The sequence below is a fragment of the Ochotona princeps genome, chromosome 1 (genome assembly GCF_030435755.1).
Source record: "Ochotona princeps isolate mOchPri1 chromosome 1, mOchPri1.hap1, whole genome shotgun sequence".
NCBI lineage: Eukaryota > Metazoa > Chordata > Mammalia > Lagomorpha > Ochotonidae > Ochotona > Ochotona princeps.
In genome coordinates, this window is record NC_080832.1 from 33999315 (window position 1) to 34022891 (window position 23577).

Sequence of the window (23577 nt, forward strand, 5' to 3'; positions counted from 1 at the left end):
GCATGTATGTATATATCTAAATATGTACATGTCTATGACACAAAACCTGTTTGAAAGCATATTTTTCTGTGATACCTGAACAAAACACATAATCAAATGAAATAATATTGTAAAAGTGGTTTTAAAATGTCCTAGAACAATAAATATGCCACATAATTATATACTTGCACTCATAGTAATTTCTGAGATTTTTAAGAAACAAAGAGCTATTAGTATGCCCATGCCTTATCACCCTTAAAAAAAATCTACTGAGGGCCGCTTTAAAGGAAATATCTTGGCAAAACACAGAAAGAAAATAAGCATGTGAGATTTTTCAGACCTATTATAGGATATAATTTTACAAGTTATAGGACAGTTTTATGCCTTCAAATTAAGCTCTCCGTTTCAAAAGAAAATGACAGAGACGCATTTGGCTCTTCAATCAATCATAGCTAATCCAAACTACTCAGAATCTGAGCCAAAGAAATGACTGCATCCATTTTTCACAGAATTCGTGAGTAGCTAAAATTATAGAAAAAAAGTTGCTTTGTTGATTAGTTTCGTGGGTGCTTTGGATAGCATGATTAAGGCACATCCTGCATTATTCTTATAAAAACTCACCTTGTTTTTGAATTCTGGACAGGGTGAATGATTTCCATTTCCCATCATTATGGTTTTGACTGCTGACAACTGAAGTCATTCCTGAACCCAGATCATAGCTGACCTTTATGTATCCATCTGTTAGCTCTACACTCATGAAATCTTTCTATTAATATAGGAAAAACATAAAACGTGATTAGAAACAAAAAATAAATTGGCATTCCCCTCCATTTTTGGATTTGATAGTAATATCTAAAGGCTAAATTGATGAATGTAGGTTTGCAAGAAGATATTGCAGAATTGGCATCACTGTTTTGTGAAATTCTGTGGGTGTGTTGTAAAGGCATACAATGGTCAAATCAAATTACTAGCTCTGGACTTTTATTCCATTAGTACAAAGACGGTTGCTTTGGAAGTATTTTATGGAACCTTAAAGATGGTTTCCCTTAAAGAGTCTACTAAGAAACACTGATTTCAAAAGTGAACAAGGTCAAGCCATATTTAATCATGTTTGAAGTTAGGTCTCTAAGATTACAGAAGTAGTTTTGCAAATTACTAAACTGGGAAAATTTTCACAGGGTGCTTTTCTTGAAGGATTATATAAGCAGTTATACCCAAGGTAGGTAACAAATTCATATTTGTCAATGAAGATTCATAAGTACTGCCTATATCACACATTCTTAGCTGTCAGTCATCTCAGATTTTAAGGAATAATTGATAATTTTATCAATAATTGATGATTGATACTTTACAAAAAATGTAACACAATTATTGGAACATGTATTATGTATGTGGTCATTTACCAGGTCTCGTGTGGCAAGATACATCAGGAGAGCGCTTGAAGAAAATGTCCGGAATTTGAACATGACAGTGGAGATGTTGGGGTACCAGCGGATGGGGCGGCTGACCACGGCATAACCTTCTCCATCAAACTGAATAGTCCCCTCGCTATCTTCCACCTGAGGACTGAAGGCGATATTTCATACAGTGAGATCATATCATGTTAGTCTTTCATTTTTCTTTTATTTTCTTTTTTTAAGATTTATTTATTTTTATTGGAAAGGTAGATATATACAGAGAAGAAGAAACAAAGATTTTCCATCTGCTGGTTCACTCCTCAAGTGGCCACCATGCCTGAAACTGAGCAGGTCCAAAGACAGGAGCCAGAAGCCTGTTCCAGGTCTCCCACATAGGTGCAGGGTCCCAAGGCTTTGGGCTGCTTTCCTAGGCCACAAGCAGGGAGCTGGAAGGGAAATGGAGTAGCAGGGATATGAACCAGTGCCTATATGGGATCCAGTGCCTGCAAAGCGAGGACATTAACCAGTAGGCTACCACGCTGGGCCTGGTCTGTCATTTTTCAAGCTGTCCCCTGGGAGTAGGCTGCAGGCTGCTGTGGGGAAACAATCGCAAACCCCATCTTTGGTCCCTTTGCTTATCTCCACTTCTGCTACCACACTAGACCAGGTAACAACCCTCTCTTGTCTTGATTTCATTTAAGTCTTCAAAAGTGATGACATTTGTGATTTAACTGTTTTATGTTTTAAAAAAAGAAAGGATGCAGAGTTATATTGATATTGATATTTATGCATAACTTAGTGATAATTTTCCAAAAGCGGAGGAGTTTTTGGATGGGTTGGGAATGTACATGACATTCCCCAATTTTAGAACTGCACAGACTACAATTCCTATTCTTCAAACATCTGCCAGCCAAAAGATCTTCTACTAAAGCAGAGCAGAGCAGACAATAAATGACACTAGTACTTGATTTCTATGGTTTTTAGCTTTGTTTCCTTCTCAAAAATTTAAACCCTCCTGGAGCACCCATAGACTGCAGCAGGCTTTTCCTTATGCTAGGCACAAGCTCAGCATCTTATGTACTTGCCTCAAATAATCCAGTAAGTGCTTTGTAGGATAGTGATTTTAGTGCAGCAAATTGCTTCATGTTCAATCAATATTGGTTAAATAATTAATGAAATATAAGTTCATTCAGGTGAATACAACATTTAGAAACACTTTTCAAAAAATGTAAGGTTATCTTTTTTCTAACTATGCAATGGTTTGGAATAAGTCTTCATTGTGAGGATATTTTTTCAGACTTTAAATATCTGAATATTAGCATATATTAGAATCCCTGAAATTGGAGTCTTATATTAATTTGATGATAAGGAAGAGTAATTGAGAAATATTATGGTAATATCAGTGTAAAATAATAAGGGGCAAGATATTAGTTTCATTAATTCTTGGCTAATGAGAAAAATAATTTACAAAAATTAATGGGCTCGTGGAGAACCAGTTGCTATGCATCTTACACAAGATGGCTTTTTCTCTGTTTCGGGACCACACAACAGTGAATCACCAACAGACAAACAGCAGGGAAGTAGCTGGATTTTTGTCTTTCATGATAAAATTTTTAAAATTTTATAACACATGGTGAGTTCCTAAAGTATTTTTCCAATATAACATTAAAATATGCTTTTTCAATACTTGCAAAAATGTTAATTCAAAGATTTAGGAATCAAGTTGGGCTATTAATATAAATTACAGTGAATAAATCGACCTTAGTCTTCCTTCATCATGACAATGAATGGATTAATATCTGGAACATTGAATTAGAGATAAGAAAATGTTGTATAAAATATAGTTAGCAGAATTTCATTGAAGTTTCTACTAAGATTTTGCATTTTCTACAGATATTTTACTGATGAAAACCCAGGGAAGAATTGTGGGAATCACTGTCGACAGTTTTCTGGATACTTGTCTGTATATATTATAAATGATAATAAAATCAAAAAATCTAAACAACAAAACTTTGTTACCCAATGTGAAGGTAAACAGTGGAATCAAAATAAAAATACCATGTTTCATTTTTTAAATACAAAACCTTTGGCACATTTATATCTAGATATAATTATGTCCCTTTATTAATTTATTCAATATACAATAGAAAAAAGTTAATGAGGTGACAATCCCCTGTAGTTTCATATGGAATTTCTTTTTTAAAAAAATTTCACTTAATTATTTTATGGGAGTGAGGGAGAGGGAGAAAGAAGATTTGTTCTCCTCTCTAGGTTCCCTGCCTGAATGTCCCCAACAGCTGGAGTTGGAAGGGGCAGGGCCCAAGGTGGAACTAAGGGTCTCCTGTGTCACTGCCGCCTCTCAGGGTACATGATGGAAGGAAACAGGGACACAGTCAGGACTCGAACCCAAGCATTCTAACATGTGAGGGGAACTTCCTAAGAGACACCATAACCACTGCTCTGAATGCCCACCCCCAGATACGCAGTTTTTACTGCAACCCACGAGTTTTGATAGTGTTTATTTTCATTTCTTCAGAATAGATCTTCTCTTATAAAATTCTCCACTGACTCGTAGATCACATAGTCACATCATTTTCTCCAAGAAGCATTTGTGTTTTCTTTTTTATTTCTTCATTGACACATTGGTTATTCAGTAGCCTGTTACTTAACTCCATGGTGCTGTAAGTCTTTTGTTTTATTTTTATTTCTGCTCTTGATTTTGTTTCATGGCTTCTCATTTAAGGGAATATATAATTGTAACTGTGCAATATAGAGACTATCATATCCACATGAGAGGATACAATACAGTATGCATGTCTAAGTCCAAATTAAAGATGGATTGTCAATGAAATTATTAGATATATCTTAACAATAGGATGCTGGACTACCTGCCATTGTCTGTGCCAGCAAAGTCACTTAACTAACAGGATGATGGAGTTAGGACTGTTTATGAAGTACTATAGTATTAAGTTGGGGAGATGGAATATGGGGAATGGGTAGGGGAAATCCCAGAGCTTATGGAATTGTAGCATAAAAGTAAAAACAAAATAGAAAAAAATAAAGTCAACACTTCAGGTATCAATTTCTCAGCAAAGAGATGAAATGGCTAGTTCTAAGGTCCATCTCCATTCTCATACAGTATGAGAATCTTATATTCAAGCAAAAACAATTCTGTTGGGAGGAGTTGTGTGGGGATTAGCAAACAGATAGATGTAGATCAGTCTATGTAACACATTAACTTATACAAGCCAAAACATGTAGAGTTTGGCTTTCAGCTGGCAAATCTGATGGGGAAAATACTTTTTCAAGTATATTTGATAATATTTCAATATCCAGTATAAGATATTTTGAAACACTTTCAAGGACATATAGTTAATCGTTTATAAAGAGTAAAAGCTAAACTTCATTTTCTGCTTTTAAAAAGTTAGATAATAGACTACTAGGATTAAAATTATGCCAGTTTTGAATTCCATACTCTTACATATAAACTGTTCACTATAGAGCTAGATGCATATCAAATTTAGGGTAGGAGAGTACTTTAAAAAGTTTGTGGAGAAAGTAGTGTTTGGCCAGGTGGATAGGATATTTGCATCTCACCTGAGAGTGTCTGGGTTTGAAACTCAGCCACGGCTTTTGACTATTGCTTCTTGGTCATGGAGAAGCTGGGGAGAAAACTGGGATGGCTAAGAACTGTCACCCACAAGAAAGACTGGATTGAGTTCTCGGCTCCTTCCTTGACCCCACACACAGTAACTGTAGGCATCTGGGGCATAAACATGCAGATGGGAACTCTGTCTCAAACAACTAAAACAAACAACCAAAATTAGGGAAGGGTATGATTGCAGAGCAGATGAACACCTTGCTTGGGCTGCCCACATCTAACATCAGCATGCCACCTCAAGTCTCTTACTAGATTTCGGATTTAGCTTCCTACTGGTTCATGCTGGGGGGCAACAGAAGATGGCTCCTGTGTACAGGTCAGTACAACTCACATCAGAAACTCACACTGAATAACAACAGCCCAACTTCTCCCTGAACCAAATTATTACTGTTGCAGGTAACTGCAGGATTTCTGTCTCCCTGATGGTCTTGTCTTCAAGTAGATGAAAATGAATATTTTGGAAAGCAAAATTTTTTAAACTGTGAAAATTCATTAACTTGTTTTAGTGTAGACATTTTTGAAAACCTTTGGATTTTAAATAATATGCATTTTCTGTTAACTGAAAATTTTCTGTTATTTGAAAGTTCCTTGTATTAAAGGCTCCTCATGATATTAATTTTCAACTAAATTCATTTTCAGTTGTGGCACTATTTGCAATTTTAATTTTAATGTGATTTTCAGAAATTCCAGAAGAATAAAATATATCATTTACAGCCCTGTCAGATTATTCTTTCTAAAGGATAATAACAATTAGATTCTTTCTGCCTCTTATTAAGTATATGAATATTTAAAAAACTATTAATACATCTTACTCATAAAATTGTCCTTAACTGGATGATTAGTCTTTATATTAAATATAAACATATGGTATAAATACATGTGTGATAATACAAATGTTTTCCTTAAAAGAACATAACAAACACCAGGAATTCCATAAAAAATATATCTGCAAATTGGCTGAGATATAGTATTCCAAAGTATGTAACTATGTAATCAGAATACCCACAAAATTCATTACAATTCTGATTAAATATTAGTATCGCTCAAAAGTATATGTGAAAACTAAAAATATGGAGTCATTTTAGAAACTATAGAACTTCCCAGGGAAGACTTACTGGTAATTTAATGACAAGAATCTAAAGAACAAGTGATGCTGCTCAGTGGCGAGTGGCATCCGTGTGGTCAAATGCACAGTGATGGACGGGAGCTGGGCAATGAACACTTGCAAGATACAGAGCTAGGCCAAGATAGAGGGCAGACAAGTGCCTATAAAAACAGGAACTTGTGGAGGCTGCATGTGTGGTCACAGTACCCTTGAACCTGGTGTCTTCAGCTTGTTGTTTGATCTGGTATTTACCTACTCTTACCTGCTGGTACAATACATTAATATGTTCTGGAGAACTGTGTGCAAATATGTGAGGCCACTGCATCTTACAATATTTCCTTATTCTTTAACCTATATATTAGTACATTCCCAATAATTCTTTTCTGAAAATATGCAGGCTTTACAAAAAGCCTAGTGTCACTTCCTCTTGTATGTGGGATGAGAATGCTTTCCACTTCCCACTGGCTTATTAGCCAGCTCCTTTTCTTGACGCTGCTCACTTAAATGCACCCCCTCTATCAAGTAGATCTTAATGTCCTGAACCAGATATGAATAATATCACAGAGTATATCTTTTTTTAAAAGAATTTTTATTATGTTTTACATTTTGAATATTTTAACATGTGTCTTTTCCTAACTCCCTGGCAATAACTTCATTGATGTTTGGGACTGGACTATAATCAACTAATTATCAGAAAGGTGTGTGAACCTCTGCAATCAAAAAAATATAGTATGTAAATATAGAAATATTACTATACCTGCTTTATCAGAATTACACTTTATATGTACATAGTGGAATCATTTCAGAATTGAAGTGATTTAGTGATTATGCATCCCATACAGTGCTGAACAAATAATCAAATGCTTTATATATTTTGCTGATAAAAAAGGCTTTCAAAAATCCTAATTAGAAATGCACAAAAATGTTTAGGGAAAATTGGTATTTACTTGTGAATAGCAGAATATTGTTTGTTGTAGCTAAAGAATTTCATAGGCAACCTTCCATATTAGCTTTCAATTGAAGATTCAGGACTAAACCATCTTAAACTGTAATGGATCAGGCTTTCAAACTATTTTCCTTGTCATGTTGACAAGGTTATTATGTCAAAAAGAATTGGAAATTAGAATGTTTAGAGAGGTTATATTTTTGGGCTCCGTTCTCATACAATTCTAGACTTGTTCAGAAGGAAATATGAAATATACTCTGGTACAATAATGGAAGATTTAGGTCCTGGCAAAGTGCATGTGTCTTTTAAGTTGAACATTAGAAAACTCATTAGCATCTTTGAATAGCCTTGCATATCATAATAAGTTCCAGGCTATTTAATTTGCATTTTATAGTTTTCACTTAATATGACTAAAGTAATTTTGGATTCAGTTGATTAGTGGGCTCTATTTTGTTTAATGTTGCCAAACTGTCTAATTCTAGAGAATGATTTGTATCTTCTGCCCAAGATTATATAAAAGTATTTATTCCCCATTTTTGATTTCTGTGCTTATTCTTCCAATGTTAATTTTATCATTAATCATGTGTAAAGGTCCTTTTCTCCTGGACTATCTATGCTCCTCATTATTCTCTAGAGAGATTTTATGTCTCATTGCTTATACTTGACATACATGTAGGACTCTATGCGTCAATATGAAATATCCTATATGACATGAATCCCAGATAAGGGTTCTAGATTTTGCTACAAAGAGAAGTAGAATGAGTACAGGCTTAGTAAGCCCTGAATATTAACTATTTTCTAGAAAAATTCATGACTGGGCCCGGCGCGATAGTATAATGAATGGTTAAATCCTCGCCTTGAACGTACCGGGATCTCATATGTGCACTGGTTCTAATCCCAGCAGCTCCACTTCCCATGCAGCTCCCTGCCTGTGGTCTGGGAAAGCAGTTGAGGACGGCCCAAAGCCTTGGGAACCAGTGTGGGAGACCCGGAAAGAAGTTCCAGGCTCCTGGCTTCAGATTGGCTTAACTCCAAGCATTGCAGCCAGTTGGGGAGTGAATCATTGGACGGAAGATCTTCCTCTCTGTCTTTCCTCCTGTCTGTACATCTGTGTTTCCAATAAAATAAGTGAATCTTGAAAAAAAATTCATGACTACAGGGCTCAGGCACAAACACCCCTGAACATAAAGGATGGTAGAGTACAAAGAAGTAGTAGACTGAAGTGACTGTGGTTGAAATATCTCATCTTTATAAATTTTATAAAAAAGCACAAGACAATGCAAAAACACTGATTTGGCACCTATTAGTGCCTTGGAAAAGGACCTCCGCAGTGGCAGAAAGGCTATTGAAATTTCAGTGGCCTCATGGTAAATTCACCTCCAAGAATAATCATTTCAATCATGCTCCACATCATCCACATAAGACTATTACAAAATAACACTGAAGCTGTTTTGATATGTAGGACAGATGTTGGCAAAGTTCTCAACTCACCTGACAGTACATCCTTTGCAGTCACCTTCTATTTCTCGGAAATTCCACAATCCTATAGGCTTGTTGTCAAAGTATGTTTCTCCCATACAGCCAGTGAATGTAATCACACGCACAGCATCAGCCTTCTGCAGAGAGAAACATTTGTCAGAAATAAGAACATCATAACGGCCTTCATGTGTCAGATTTCTTACCAGCAGTTATTTGCAACTGGAGTAGGAACTAACCATTCTGATATTCTTGGTTTTGTACATTTTCATTTCTTAATAATATATTCCCAGAGCAATTGTCAGAATGGATCAGCAAAAGGGCAAAAGCTCAACAGTTTCATTAATGGACACCTGTTATTTTTGATAAGCCATTTTATCACCATTTCCAAATCAATACTTCCTAGCCTCTGACCTTGCATGACCTCTTGAAATTCTCTGCAATTCTATTTTTTTTTCTGTAACAGGATATTTTGGAAATCAAGCTAAATAATTAAGTTGTTGTTCCCAACTCAATGCCTTTCTTTGAAAAGCTCTTTAATAAACATTAATGTTTCTATTTCATCTTGGGGTGGGGGACAAATACAAATCAGGGCTACAAATACATATATGGACAAATCCCACAATCTGCCATCGTGAGAATGGGTGCACACCTGAAAGACAAATAAAAAGAGATACATGGAACTTGTTCTATTCCTGGTCTAAATTTTCATTCCCAGCCACAGATAAGCAAGTTTTCAGTTAAATAAAATGAAGAAAAGCAAACTTTTCTTAAGGGATCATGCCAGTGTTGTTTGTATAGAGTGCACAGAGCTTCTAGCTAAGAAAGAATCAACAAGTGCTTGTCAAATACTCATCCTGATGTTTTCGTCATAATGTAAGGTCATAAGTATGCTGCCTACTGTAAGCACAGAGGAAGGGAATGACTAGTTCACATGAGGACTTTGATTAAATTTAAACAACTTATTTCTTGGCATCGAGAGGTTACAAACACGTACTATGCTACCTGCAGCTTTAGAAAATCTGTGCCAAAGCAAACCTGTATTTTTTGAATTACCCAGGAGAAACTGTAAAATGTCAGGTTTGAATTTCAGAGCTCAGGAGGCAACACTGAACAACCAAGATTTTGCAGTTACAATTTTAGGTCAAATGCAACCCCATCTTCCTGTGACCATGATCAAATGGTGTGAAGCCATGCAGAAAGCGTGCTGATCACAGCCACTGACATTTGCAAGTCAGAATGGTTCTTGGAATGCTTTGTCTCCAGTCGAAGCCTCTTAATTTTCCAGAGGTTGCTTATCCTACTTCTGGATGCGACTTGCTTTTTGCTTCTCCTCACATCCTGGGAAGCTATGCTTGAGATAATTTACTGCTCATTTAAATTTTCATGAGTAAGTTCATTGGTTTATTTTCAGCTTTGGCTCATATGGTATAATGAAATCCTTGAACTCCTTGGAAACTCTTAACTGAAATGGTTTCTTAAGATTCCCAGATTTGGTTCACCTACATTATCTTACCTTCTGAGATTAACATAAAGTATCTTTGTGCCAAAGCTTTATGTGCCTACATAAAGCTAAGGGTTATTCAAGGTCCCAATGTAAGTATGACTATCACATGTCAGCTATTTGTCATTTGTTTTCACAAACTCTCACTATTCTCAGTGGCAGTTAGCATGCTAAGAGTGCAGGTGTCTTGGTCTGTTAACTTGTGTTCAGATCTAAGCAGCATTTGTCTTCTCTCTTCTTCAAACTACTTATCATAAAATAAGGAGCGTGTTAGTTTCTGTTATGATCCAAATGCTTATGATCCTTCAGAATTCATGTTTTAAATTTTTTTTAAGATTTATTTATTTTTTATTATTTATTATTTTTAATTCATTAATTACATTGTATTATGTGACACAGTTTCATAGGTACTTGGGTTTTAAATCTTAATCCCCAATGGGATTGTATTAAGCAGGGTTTGGAAAGCTGATCAGACTGGGAAAGTTAGGGTGGAGTGTCCATGAATAAGATCACTGCCCTTAACAAGCAGGCCCGAATGGACATGTTCACATCTCATACATGCTTTCAATGAGGAAAGGGTCCTCACTGGAAGCCATTTCTGCTGCTATTTTCTTATTTCTGGACTTTACAAACTCTAGCACTGTGAAAAAATGCTCATGATTTATTAGCCCCAAAATCCTATGGTCTTTTTTTTTTTTCTGGGAGAATCCCAAATGGATTAAGATATCAGTGGTTTGGGGCTGGCGTGATGGTGCATCAAGCTAATCCTCTGCCCTGGTGCCAGAGTTCAATATGGGTACCAGTTCATGTCCCATGACTCCATCTACTACCCCACACTACTCTACCTTATATCCAGCTCTCTGTTCCTGACCTAGGGGAAGCAGTGGAGGATGCCCCATGTCCTTGCACCTACGTGGGAGACCAGAGGAAGCTGCTAGCTCACAGCTTTCAATCAGCTCAGCTCGGGCTGTTGGCAACCATTTTGAGGGGGGAAGACTGCTCTGTCCTGCTCCCTGTAAAATTTGCCTTTCAGATAAATATACACATCTATTTTTTAAGTTATGAGTGTATTCAACATGAGTTAACCCACAGTAAAGGTTGTTAACATATCATAGAAGTTCATGATTATATCAATCATATTTGAGCTTTTAAAAGTCTTATTGATTTATTTTTATTTGAAAGGCACACACAGAGAATCAATATGCTATTTGCAGGTTAATTGTTCATTCACCCAAACGCCTGCAACGGTCAGGCTTCATCAGGCTAAAACCAGAAGCCTAGAACTCCATCCAGGTTTGCCATGTGAGTGACAAAGCCCAACATGTGACCCATCACCTGCTGCCTTCCTGGGTGCTAATTAGTAGGAAACTGAAATTCGAAGCAGAGTGGGAACAGGAGCCTAGGCATTCTGACTTCACTAAACATGTGCCACAAAGACCAAATTTCTTTTTTTTTATCAAATTTTAAATACAGAATGGGTAGACTGAGTGGGGGAGAAGGATGAGATAAAAAGGGGTAGGGGAGACAAGAAGGGAAGGGAGAGGGAGAAGAAGGTGATTGACTGCCAACACTTATTTTACTACCCAAATGGCTGCAACAGAAGAGGCTGGGTCAGGCTGAAGCCAGGAATTAGAACTCCAACTGGATATGTCATGTGGACAGCAGGAATCCAGGTACCTGAACATAGTTTGTTGCTTTCTGGGTGTTTGTTATGAGGAGCTGGATCAGAAATGGAGTAGTGGGAACTCCAGCTAACAGCTCAATATGGATTGCAGGCATCTTAAGAGGTGACTGTACCACAAAGCCCTTCCTCAAAGTAAACATTCTTATCTCCAATTTATAATTGAAAAAACTGAAGCCCAAAGGTTAAATGACTTGCCAAAGATCAAGTTTCAGTACAATGGTAGAAGAGGGAATTCAGTCTGGGTTTGAATTCAAAATCTGTGTCCTTTGTGGTAATCTCTGATTCTCCTGTATTGCCCATATGCAAAGGACAGTTAGTAATATCACTCTGTTATCATGTGCCAGTATCTATTTATATGTAGTTCTATGAAATGAGGCTGACTTTAGTGTATAGCAGTGGAATCAGTTCCCAGAGTTTAGAGTCACTTCACATATACAAAACAGGTAAAACAATCTCACTCTCCGAAGGCTGATTTCTTATAAGTTTTGGGTAACCCTGGCTTTTCATATTTTCTGACTAATCATTCCACGGTGAGTGTCACATGTTCAGGATTATTCATTTTATTTGATTGTGCCCCTTACTTCTCACTCACAGGTCATTTTTTAACACCTAATTCCATATAATCAACATAAGCTTCTTTAATATGCAGGTACTTTACAATTTAAAATACACGAGGACCTGGCATAGAGCAATTATGAATATTAAGTGCATAACTCTCTAAGAATGAGGAGAATAGTGACTTGAAAACTTGTAAAATCAGATCGTGATTTGAAAGCGTATGGCTCCTGTGAAATTTCCCAAGGTATTCATCAATCTTTTAATTATACATAAGTATGAACTTTATAGCACTTCATTCCTATAAATCATAAACAGATTCAGAAAATGAAGCATACTTTAAAAACACTTTGCTCTTGAATCAACTAAAAGGAGAATACAAAAACATCTAATGCCACAGATAAGGGCATTGGCAAGCCAACTCATAAAGGCTAACGAATATTGTGTTTACAGATTGAATACTCACAGTTTTAAGAATCATATTTAAAATAAGCCTATATTCCCATAAACAATGGTCACATTTTTACAAAGCTTCATCACAGCTTCTGCCAAACTAATTATGCCAGAGATTTATAAGAAATAAAATTAACAGGCTTGGAAAAAATACAAAAATACAGTACCTTTAGTTTCCCAGTTAAGCCACCAACAAACAGCATTGCATTTGCATCCACATCTAGGATAGTATACCCTGGCGGAGACACAGAATGGTAGGTGCGGGGCATAATGCTGGCTTTGGGTCCATCCAAGGCTCTTACGGAGATGGATCCATTTCTCCCAGTCCTTCAGGTGTGTATGTTGAAACACAGAAGAAGAAAAAATACAGAAAATGATCTATGAGTCACACTTCTGGGAACATTAAATTTTTAAACAAATACATAAAATGCACAGATAGGTAATGAAGAGTTTAAGAAATAAAAACATTCCAGATACACGAAATCTAGAATAAGTATTCAGGGTCAGATCTTCACTAGGTAATTGCCATCAGCTTCAAGCAAGACCAGCAAGCACACACCCTGATTCTGTGTGTGTGCACTGCTATGAAATGACATAGCGGTAATTGGCAGATGCAATGTTGTTGCTTAAGTGGAAAGCATTTTTCTTATATCTTTACCAAATAACTTACTATTTACAAACATGTGCAATTTAAGCAAGTTTAGATTATTTCATTTAGCACTCTGTTTTATTCAATTCAGCAATCAAGTCATATAGGATCCATCTTTCTGTAGTGTAAGACGCAAAATTTTCTTAAAGTTCCTTATAATATCTTGGATCCCAATTGCTGAAATATTCTTCTTAGAATTGTATTATATTGTTGGACATGGCATCTTAATGTATACAGTCTTCAGAATTGTGTATACAAATTTTATACAAGAAGTATACTTTAAATTCAATCAACAGAGCTTTAAAGCTATATCATTTTCTTTCTTTTTATCGTCTAAGTGATTTATTTCCCTAAGTTGTTAAATATGAAAATCTAGACTGTTTTCTGAGATAAGAAGTCATAACAAATTTTTCTGTTTTCCTCCCTGCTGTCTCATTTCAGCTATCTTTCTATCTTTCAGGGTAAAATATGAAGTGAAATACATGGTAACAAAAAATTGAACTTAACAAACGAAGCTATATCTACTCTGATATAAGGCTAGTTTTTATGTGTAAATGCTCTTAAATCCTGTACATTATTTAATTCTCCCAATATCACACATAAATCCATTTAGTGTTTCACCCTCTTTCATATGTACACGTACACACACAGGCATATCAGAATTTGCTGAATAGATGAAGAACTAAAAGTAGTGCTTCTCATTAAGTTTTATTTTAAATATTTTACTGCAGAAATAGCTAAACTCATTCAAAGAGAATGAAACTTATGTATCCTTCACTTACTTTCCATCGCTACCAGAGCTTCCTGTAATGCCTATTGCGCTCTGTCCATTTCATTTCTAGCCCCAGGTACTCAGTGACACTCCCAACTGTTAGCTCCTCTGTGCTTAACAGAGAGTTGGGAAGTGGTCAAAGAAGAGAAAATGAGAGGAAAGTACACAAGATAGAAATGGGTCTTTTAAATAATCTAAATGCTACTAAAAGTTAATAATTGAATGCAAGATTAAAGACAAGATTACTGAATCAATATCCTGTTACTTCCCATTTCAGGTTGTGTGGAGCTGCTATACTACATATTAATGCCAGAATTTCGGTTCTGCATGTATTTGTGGGCAGGGACTATATATCACAGAAGAGGAACTGCACGTACCAAAGATCAGCAGCAGTGTCCGCTCCTGTGCTCTAGCTCTTTCTTAATGAATATTAGTATTTTTATTATTTCAGGAGGAAAAGGGTGAGTGAAAACAGCTTAAAGTCCTAATTCCTACCAGACACCGGATAAAATGGAGTCAGAAATAGACCACTCTGGTCAATACACTGAAAACTTGTCATTTCCTCACAGGTATGACCCATTCTCACACATCTGAGCACATACACACAGTCAATGAAAGCCCTATGCATGCATGTACATACACATAGAGTTGCCTACTTGAAATGGCCACAGTTTTCATAAAAATAACTTCCACACTCTATAATTTCATTGTCTTAATTGCTGTTGCATTAGATACCTTGATGCTTCAATACGGTACCAAGATGAATCATCAATAGTCAGATCCGGATACTCCACACGTCCAACTCCAGATCCAACGTCCCAGAGGAAGCTTACTTTGCCTTTACGCATTTCTATAGCCAGAAAGTCAATCTAGTTCCAGAAACAAACAATGGATATCAGATACAAAGTACCCCAGAAAGCAGGGCAATGAACTATTTTTCAGTAGACTGCATTTATTTGTGCAATAATTAAAGCCTCATGACAAAGTTTCTAAAGTAGCAATATTATGCACTATTAAAACAACATTTTATTACTGCATTTTTAAGGTAAAGGACAGTCCATGATGTTGAGGCATATGTGCTCATTTTTTGTCTTCTAAGTAGATTTGTGAGACAAAAAGACCTTTTCTCACTCTCTTTTGGGAGACACAAACATGAACCTTTGAGTCTATTATTATTTATTACAAAAGGAGCAATTGAAAAAGAGAGAAATAATGATATTTTAAAATATATATATTTATTCGAAAAGATCTCAAACCACCTGAACTTCAAATACTGACTTAATGCCATGCCTGATGTGTTAAAAAACCAGAGTATTCTGGAGGATGACTATACTATAAATCCAAATGGTGGGGATGGGAAGAATTAGAACCTTCTGATTTTTTTTTATAAACTCGTCATTTCTGTTTGAGTCATAAATGTAACATGAATAAGAAGAGTTTTCACTGGTAATCAATCAGTACATAATTTGCTCTAATTCATTTTCACTTCATTCGCATGGAAATTCTCTGTAATTGAATGTAATGTAAATTCTTAGTTTGAGAAGAGTTAAAGCATGCTTAAATTCTATTTGCCTTTCTCCTTAAAAACCTGGATCTGAAAATTTGGTTCAAATTAAATACTGACATGTTGATAAAGGAGTGAGAACATGCTTAAATGCTGTCAGGAGTTTTCTTTTTGTCTGCCTTCTCATTTGGTTCTTGAGAATGATGTCATATAAGATTTTAAAATTTCAGGGTCTAGGAGGCCATATTAGAAAAGTTTGAGGTCCTGTTCTTGGATTGTATATTTTTTTATTACCAAAATTAATCTCTGAGTATGTACATTCACAGAGGCTTTGACTTACAAATTTCGCACTTCCAAGATAAAACAGGAGATTGTCAGCAACAGGTGTTTTGACGTTGATGACAATATTGTTGTAGCTCCCTTTCTTGATTTCTGGCTTGTATGTCCGAATGCAGTCCCCTCCGGAGGACACAGATACTTTGATCTTCAAGAAAAACAAGGTACAAAGAAGCAAAACTAAACATCTCAGCAAGTTTGAAGTAGCTCCCAAACACACAAAGACATGATTATTTCTTTGAAGTTATTTTCCTATCATAAAATAGTCTCATTAAATGACATGTAGACACATTATACTCGTTAATGAGGGGAAAAGAGAACTGCCTTCCACTAGCATTTTGAGGAGAGACTCTCCCCAGTTCCATGTCATGTTAGCACGCTACTCTTACTTAAAACATGCAGCTAATAGATTTTTGCCCTGTCTCTCTTGTTTATGGATATGGGGACATTTTCAAAAGATGATTTTATGTGAAGATTTCAGAATAGTCTTCATAAATAATGTTTATTGGAAGTTTCTAATTCAAATTTCTGTGATTCTGATATCATTTAAAGCAGGAAGCCATTTTTCTTTAGTCTTTAAGAGAAAATTACCTACATGCCTATGTTCTTACAGTTGAAAAAGACCAAATAGATTTTGTTCTAGATGTCCTAACAATAAGAAGGATATTAATCATTCTACTCAGAATATACATTTCAGAATAAATTATACCTTTCTATTAAGTTGCTAGGAAATGAAATGGAAATGATTTTTAATGGCTATCACCATTAATGTATTTAACAGTGCCTTTTTATTCTGAATAGTACTTTATAAAAATTACTATAAATTGCTCAGGAAGAAATTCCTATGTGAATAGAGTGACACTGCTCATACCAATTTTTTACTTACATTTAGGAAGGCTTCCTTCAATCACAAAGCCATGAATTCGTTATTTAATTTAATTTCCTTGGGGACAGGTGCAAAGTTACCATTCAAGGGGCACTTTGAGGACAGCAGTTAGTTCCATGGACTCAGGCAGAAGAATATTTTGCTCACTGATAGCTCTCAAAGCAGGAGGCAGAGTTTTGCGGAGTGTACGCCTCAGCTCATAACTGGATCAAATACTTGGCTTCAGAAAGTCTTTTCGCCCTCACAAGTAGTAATCTTCCATTGTCTCCTGTCTTCTAGTATTTGTGTTACTCATCTAGTCTGCACACTTAGAAGAAAATTAACTGGCATCATTATATCCATGGAAGGGCTGTACAGACTCCAGAGAGTCATTGGACACCAAACTACCTTCCATGTCCTGGTGACACACGGCATTTTCTTTAAGAATATCATTTTGGTGTGAGTATAGGCAGCTCTGTGGTCCCTCCACAAGCATAGGTGAATCTGCCCCAAGCAGATACTTAGTGCAAGATTGGCTGTATTCAAAAGAGAAAACTCAGCAGAGATTTTTGGTCCATAGAAATATGTAAACTCAAGTCCATTTGAGAATTTCTGAGGAATATTCTGAGTCTGTTAAATCCCCTGCCATCTCAGCAGAAGTCATCTATTTGTACATGATCGCTGTTTCACCTGATGTGCTAACCAAATTGTCTCTCCACACAGAGAAAATGCCATACATGACAGAAACAGGCGCTATGTTCTCCATCTTCTGGTGGAGTTGGGGCAGGGACTTTTAGAGCCCTGCATGTGGCAGACCTGAGTTGGATGCCCAAAGGAAGCCTCCCAGGATTAATTTCTTCCACTTTTGCTCCACAAAGGGTGAAGCCCAACTGGAGGACTGGAGTCAAATTTGGTTCCCAGAACACTCACTCTGCTCAGGCAGAGTTTTGCTGGAGACAAGATTGTCAATCAGTTATTTGCTCCTCACATGGTAGAATTTTCCTTTTATATACAGTGCCAAGAGTAGTGGGATCAAAACAGATTATGGAAAATGTAAGCAGGATAAGTACATGTTCTTTACTTTGGTATATATACTATAAAATATATAAGCAGTGTGACAGGTGACAGAACAGCAACTAAGGATTATCCAAATGTATCACAGTAAATAAAAAGGATAAAATAGTATAGGATACATAGGTAAAAATGCAGTCTTTAGATATTTTTAAGGTACAGAAAAGGGTGTAATAGAATTTTTGTTGTGTCAAAATTCATTTTTTATCATTTTTATTTAAAAGACAGTTATGGAGAAAAGAAGAGAGGGAGAGTCATTTTCCATTTGGTGGTTCAATTCCCCAAATGGCCACAACAAGCTGGAGCTAAGCCAATCCTGAGCCAGGAGCCAGGAGCCAGGAGCCAGGAGCCAGGAGCCAGGCACTTCCCTTGGGTCTTCTCCTCCTGTCCCAGGCCATAAACAGGGAGCTAGATTGGCGCAGCTGGACTCTAACCGGCACTGAAATATGCCGGTGCCAAAGGCAGAAACTTAGTCTACAGAACCACAGTACTGCCCCCTAAGTGGTTTTTTTTTCCCCTTAAACAGAAACAACAAAAACAAAGCAACCGCTGCAAGTAAACCAAAGTGTCATCAGGGAAAACCTTGTGTAGAATAAACTTCACATCTGAGGCAGACCATGAGGGCCACTGATATCATGAAACCATCAGAGAGAGCGGTAAATCAAGATCCGACCGGAACTGATGAGAACTGAGCAACATACTGAGCTGTCGCTGGTGGGAAATCATACCTGAATTCATAATTGAGATGGAGTGGTAGTCAAAAGTAGCTATGTATACTTTGTTTCATCTTTGTTTCACAAATGCTCTCAGCATTGGCCACAGAGTCATGTTAGGCGTAGTGAAATCACTGAGAAGTCATTTTATTTAAATAAATAAAGGATCTCAATTACTGCTTAGAAAAGCAGCCACTAAGTATGTGGGGAATGTGTGACTATTTGGGCACCAGGTGTGTTTCAGACTACTTACAAAAACCTGGAAGAAACAACAGAAGACTAAATGAGGGCTGTGTGGAAACAGTGTCTGCCAAAGTATGGAAAATAGAGCCCCAGAACTGAAAAATCACCAAATGAATGAGAGCTCACCTGAGAACTCAATGTGCAGGAGAGTAGGCATTTTGCAATTAAGGATATTTAATGTTGCCAGGAGTTACAATTAACCTACTTTAGAGTATACTTAACATATATAGATAATTACGGTTCCATGAACACAACGGCATTTTATACCCAATATGCCAGCAATTAATCTTATAAAACAATCTATTGCATAACTCTTACTCATATGAACTCTTATTCATATAAAACCATTTGGATTTTCTGCTTCTACAGAGTGATTTCAAATATTTCAATACCTGAAGAATTCTGGCAGCCCAAACTGCTGGCAATCATTCCAAAACTATTAATTCTTTTCTTTTAAAAGATTTGTATTTTGATTTCTAATTATAGGAATTACTTTTGCTCAACACAGGTAAATAAAATCTTAAATGTATACAAAGTTCTTTAGTGAAAATCTGGAATCAATCCCTCCTGCAAGTGGGAGAAATTTCTGAGACACAAACTCTTTCCGAAATAGGTTGTTTAGAACTGTTTAATCTTACAACTTTTAAATTTTTTTTTGAGAGGCAGGAAGAGAGACAGGGAAATGTAGAGAGAAGAAAGGAGTAGGAGATGAAGAGAGTGGTGGAGGAGAGAAAGGAGAGGATGGGACAGGAGAAGGCACCGGGGAGGGGAGGGGAAGAGGGGGAGAGAAGAGAGGAGTGGAGGGGAGGATGTGGGAGGAGGTGAGAGGGGAGGAGGTGAGAGGAGAGGAGAGAAAGGGAGGGGGAGAGGAGAGAGAAATTAATTATATCCTGCTGTTTTACTCCCTAAATGCTTCCAATAACACGGGCTGGTTTGGGGCTAGACTAGGGACAGAGATGGGAGCTTGGAATGCTCTCGAAGTCCCCTACACAGATTTCAGAAATCTAATTCTTTGGGCTTTTACAAATATTCTGAGGATGCGTATTAGCAGGAAGCTGGGGTCAAAGCTGTGGCCAGGTATTGAATTCATGTTCTCCAGCATGGAATACACTCTCTTAACCAGTTAAGCCAAACATCTGCTTCTCTGTCATTTATTTCTATTGTGAATCCTTTAGCAACAAAGCCAAACAAAAATCATTGTTACGCATTTCTGATACACCTGTTAATCATCATGAATTCAATTAAACATTATTGAGAACCCTATTTTATCTAATAGATTTCCACTGCATTTTTCATCTAGTAACTAGCATTGGAAAAGTATTTTAGCCACTTGACTTCAGAACTAGATATTTTAAGATAGATGTCTTTGATTCCTAATTATGATGTTTTCTTTTGATGTCAAATATACGTGAGGATCATATACCAATATTCATGCTAGGTTGCAAATATATTTCAAAGTCTGAAGAGGGAATTGTCTTTTAGCGCAAGACTAAATTTTAAAAAATTTAGCTGTTTGAATATTTCTAATATTCTATAACATGTAGTGATTTTATTGAAATCTGCACATCTAAAAGGGAGTGAAAATTTCCTAAAGAGGCATGGACAATTTTTAGAATTTCTTAGCATTATAATTCACTTTCACACGGTCCTCGGAGACAACTTCATGTACTTAGCACAGCAGGATTTCATCTTTTTGTGAGACAAAGGGAAGGCATTCACAGCTGATGAATATAGGCACAGTCTTAGATTTCTTACGGTGAAAAAAAAAAACCAATAAAAATGTCCACATGTCCAGATTTTATCACTAAATGAGAAACTTACTAAATGTGTGATTCACAAAAGAATATTTACTGTTTTTTCTTCTAGAAACATTACACTTCAGAATGCATATAAAATGTGTAAATCTAACTCTTGGTACTACCGCAGGTTTTATTTTTTGAGACTTCTTTATTTTATTTGGAAGGCAGAGATACAGAGAGATGGAAAGACCAAGAGAGAGATGATTCATTTCCCGGTTCACTCCCCAGATGTCTGCAGTAGCTGGAGCTGGACTGGTCCATAGCCAGAAGCCAGGAGTTTCTTCCGGAGCTCCCCTGAAAGTGCTGCAGCCCAGGTACTTGGGCCATACTCTGCCACATTTCCAGATACATTAGCAGAGAGCTTTTGAATCATCAGTGGAGCAGTTAGAACTTAAAAGGTGGCCCACAGAGGATGACAGGATCAGGGGCCACCCCACCATGCTGGCACCTCTCTAAAGGTTTTTGATGAATACCAGCCGAAAACAGTCTCTCACTGAAGAGTTAGAAATGTTTTCCACTGCTTAAAATTTGTGTAAATTTTGTTTATTTTTTTCTGAGTCTATAAAAACTTGTACTATTTCAGCGTTATATGATGGCATAACAATGGATTCACACACAACTTACTGTTGCTTTGTTGTTGGTTTTTCAGCATCAGAGGATACCATGCCCCAGGTTTGTTACAAATCGCCAGTTGATGTGTAATTCAGAATGACATGGAGAAATATCTACAAAGGAGTGGTCTATCTGGAAGATCTCATTCTGGGGCTGGAGTAGACCCAGACGCCTCAACCATTGTCACAGGTTTGGGGTCAGTTGCCAAGGGTTTTTCTATGGTTCTGGGTCTCACTGTGCAAAGAATAGTCCCAGATTCCTCTGTCATGTCCTGGTAACCACCTCTTTCTCACTCACGTTGGATAATTTTAAAAATAATCTACTTATTTTTATTGGAAAGGCAGATTTACAGAGTGAGGGAGAGACACGGAGAAAGATCTTTTGTCCACTAGTTCACTCCCCACGTGGCTGGAACTGAACTGATCTGAAACCAGGAGCCAGGTGTTTCTTCTGGGTCTCCCACGCAGGTCCCACGATTTTGGGGTATCCTCCACTGCTTTCCCAGGCCACAGTAGAGAGCTGGATGGGAAGTGGAGCATCCTGGATACAATTCAGTGCCCGTATAGGGTCTTGGTGTGTGCAAGGCAAGGATTTAGCTACTGAGCCGAAGGTCCAGGCTTCGAAATGGGTAATTACTCTGTATTGCACTACACAGGTTGGAAGAACAATTATGTGGCAGTGCAGCTGTTACTAATGTCACAATGTCAGGCCATACTTGAAGCTTCCTCATCTCTAGACTAGTGCAGCATGGAGATTGGATGAAGGCTTATAATACCATATGCTGCCTGCTCTCGAAATGAATGTGTAGCCTAGGATTGTTGCAACCAGCCTCAGCTGATGCTGCACATAAGAGGCTACTAAGTCCAATTGACCAGGGCCACTGCTTTCTCCTTGTCACCAGGGTAATTTGAGACTCCAGACATAAGCAGGTCCTGGGAACATGGACAATTAGGAGCTCCCCTGAGTTTTCATGTCCTACTCCCATCAACTGGAGTCCTGTTCTTTGCTGTCTACTAGAAGTTGTGGGAGGGAAGTAAAGGCAATCCCTTGATATCTATTTTGAAACAAAAATGGGTTACAGAAATTTGCTCAATGCACAATCTTTGCACATGAGGTTGGCAGCATTTCAGGCTGAAATACAAGCTGTTTTACGAGGGCACAGGCCTATGACTGACGCCTGGGTGGGTTTAGAGGCTCCATCTGTGGAATACGGACCTTAGGAATGTATCTGCCATGGACCTCACTATGGTGGGACTGATGTTGAACTTCAGAGAAAAGACCTGAACTCACTACCCATTCTACTTCTCTGTAGTTGAAGTCTTACTCCTTGCTGTATGCCCAGCTGTGTCACCTGGACTTTGTTAGTCTCTGGGTTTGTGCCAGTTCTACGCATGATTGGTGTTGATGCTGAGTGCCTTTCAAAGAGGAGGAAATCCCTATCTTATCTTTGGGGTAGATGTACAGGCCCAACCTGCAAGCACTAATCTGAAAACAGACACTATTTGGGACTCATCTGATGTTGTGTCTTACAAAGGAAAACCAATAATTAGCTCCAAGGCAAACACTTTTGAAAGGCTTGAGTTTTGTTGTGTTGTCTTCTGAAGGTTGGATGGGGCAGAGTGGCAGAGGCAGCTCCTTGAATTCTTTGCCAACAACAATCCAAAGGCTCGGTGTACAGCTACTGGCATAATTTCAGGGGCCACGGAGCCCTGTGTGGCAATGGGTTTAACTGTAGTGGGTCTGGGATCGAGTTTCAAGTCTAAGATCTGATATAATTGCTGCTTCTTTCCAAAAGAAGGGGGTGAGGTTTCTCTCCAGGCTGTGCTGCTTGGAGAGAAGTCATACGAGCAACCCTTCCCTTCACGCTTTCTTCAACAGTGAGTCTTTAGAATCATATTAGGGTGCCTGGAACCACAGCAGAGCAAGCTCATCCTATGACTGTGGTGTTAGTATCACATATGGGTTCAAATTCAATGCCTAACCACAGTATTCCAGTCCAGCTACCTGCTTATGAGCTCAGAAAGTGAGGGAAGATGGCTCAAGTCACTTGGCCCCTAAACCCACTTGGGAGACACAGAGAAAGCTCCTGGTTCCTGACTTCCATCTGGCTCAGCTTAGGTTATTGCAGCCATCCTGGAAGTGAATGAGGTGAAAGAAGAGTGTCCCCCCTCCTGTCTGTCTTTCAAATAAAAATAAATAAATAAAAATCATTATACTAATGCCAGGTATAGTAATCTCTTGACTGCCTTAGCT

At 37.5% G+C, this 23577-nt stretch overlaps 1 protein-coding gene across 4 annotated transcripts in view; it reads right to left on the reverse strand.

Annotated features, from left to right (window-relative positions):
• The window catches only part of LAMA2 (laminin subunit alpha 2), a 634064-nt gene that overhangs the window by 58552 nt on the left and 551935 nt on the right, over positions 1-23577 (reverse strand). For all 4 annotated transcript variants that reach the window (XM_058676547.1, XM_058676596.1, XM_058676658.1 and 1 more), the window contains 6 exons: positions 16026-16169; positions 14917-15050; positions 12928-13087; positions 8580-8704; positions 1383-1545; positions 601-745 (listed from right to left, as the gene is read on the reverse strand). In XM_058676547.1, the coding sequence (XP_058532530.1) occupies positions 601-745; positions 1383-1545; positions 8580-8704; positions 12928-13087; positions 14917-15050; positions 16026-16169 (871 nt within the window). The remainder of the gene's footprint in view (positions 1-600; positions 746-1382; positions 1546-8579; positions 8705-12927; positions 13088-14916; positions 15051-16025; positions 16170-23577) is intronic.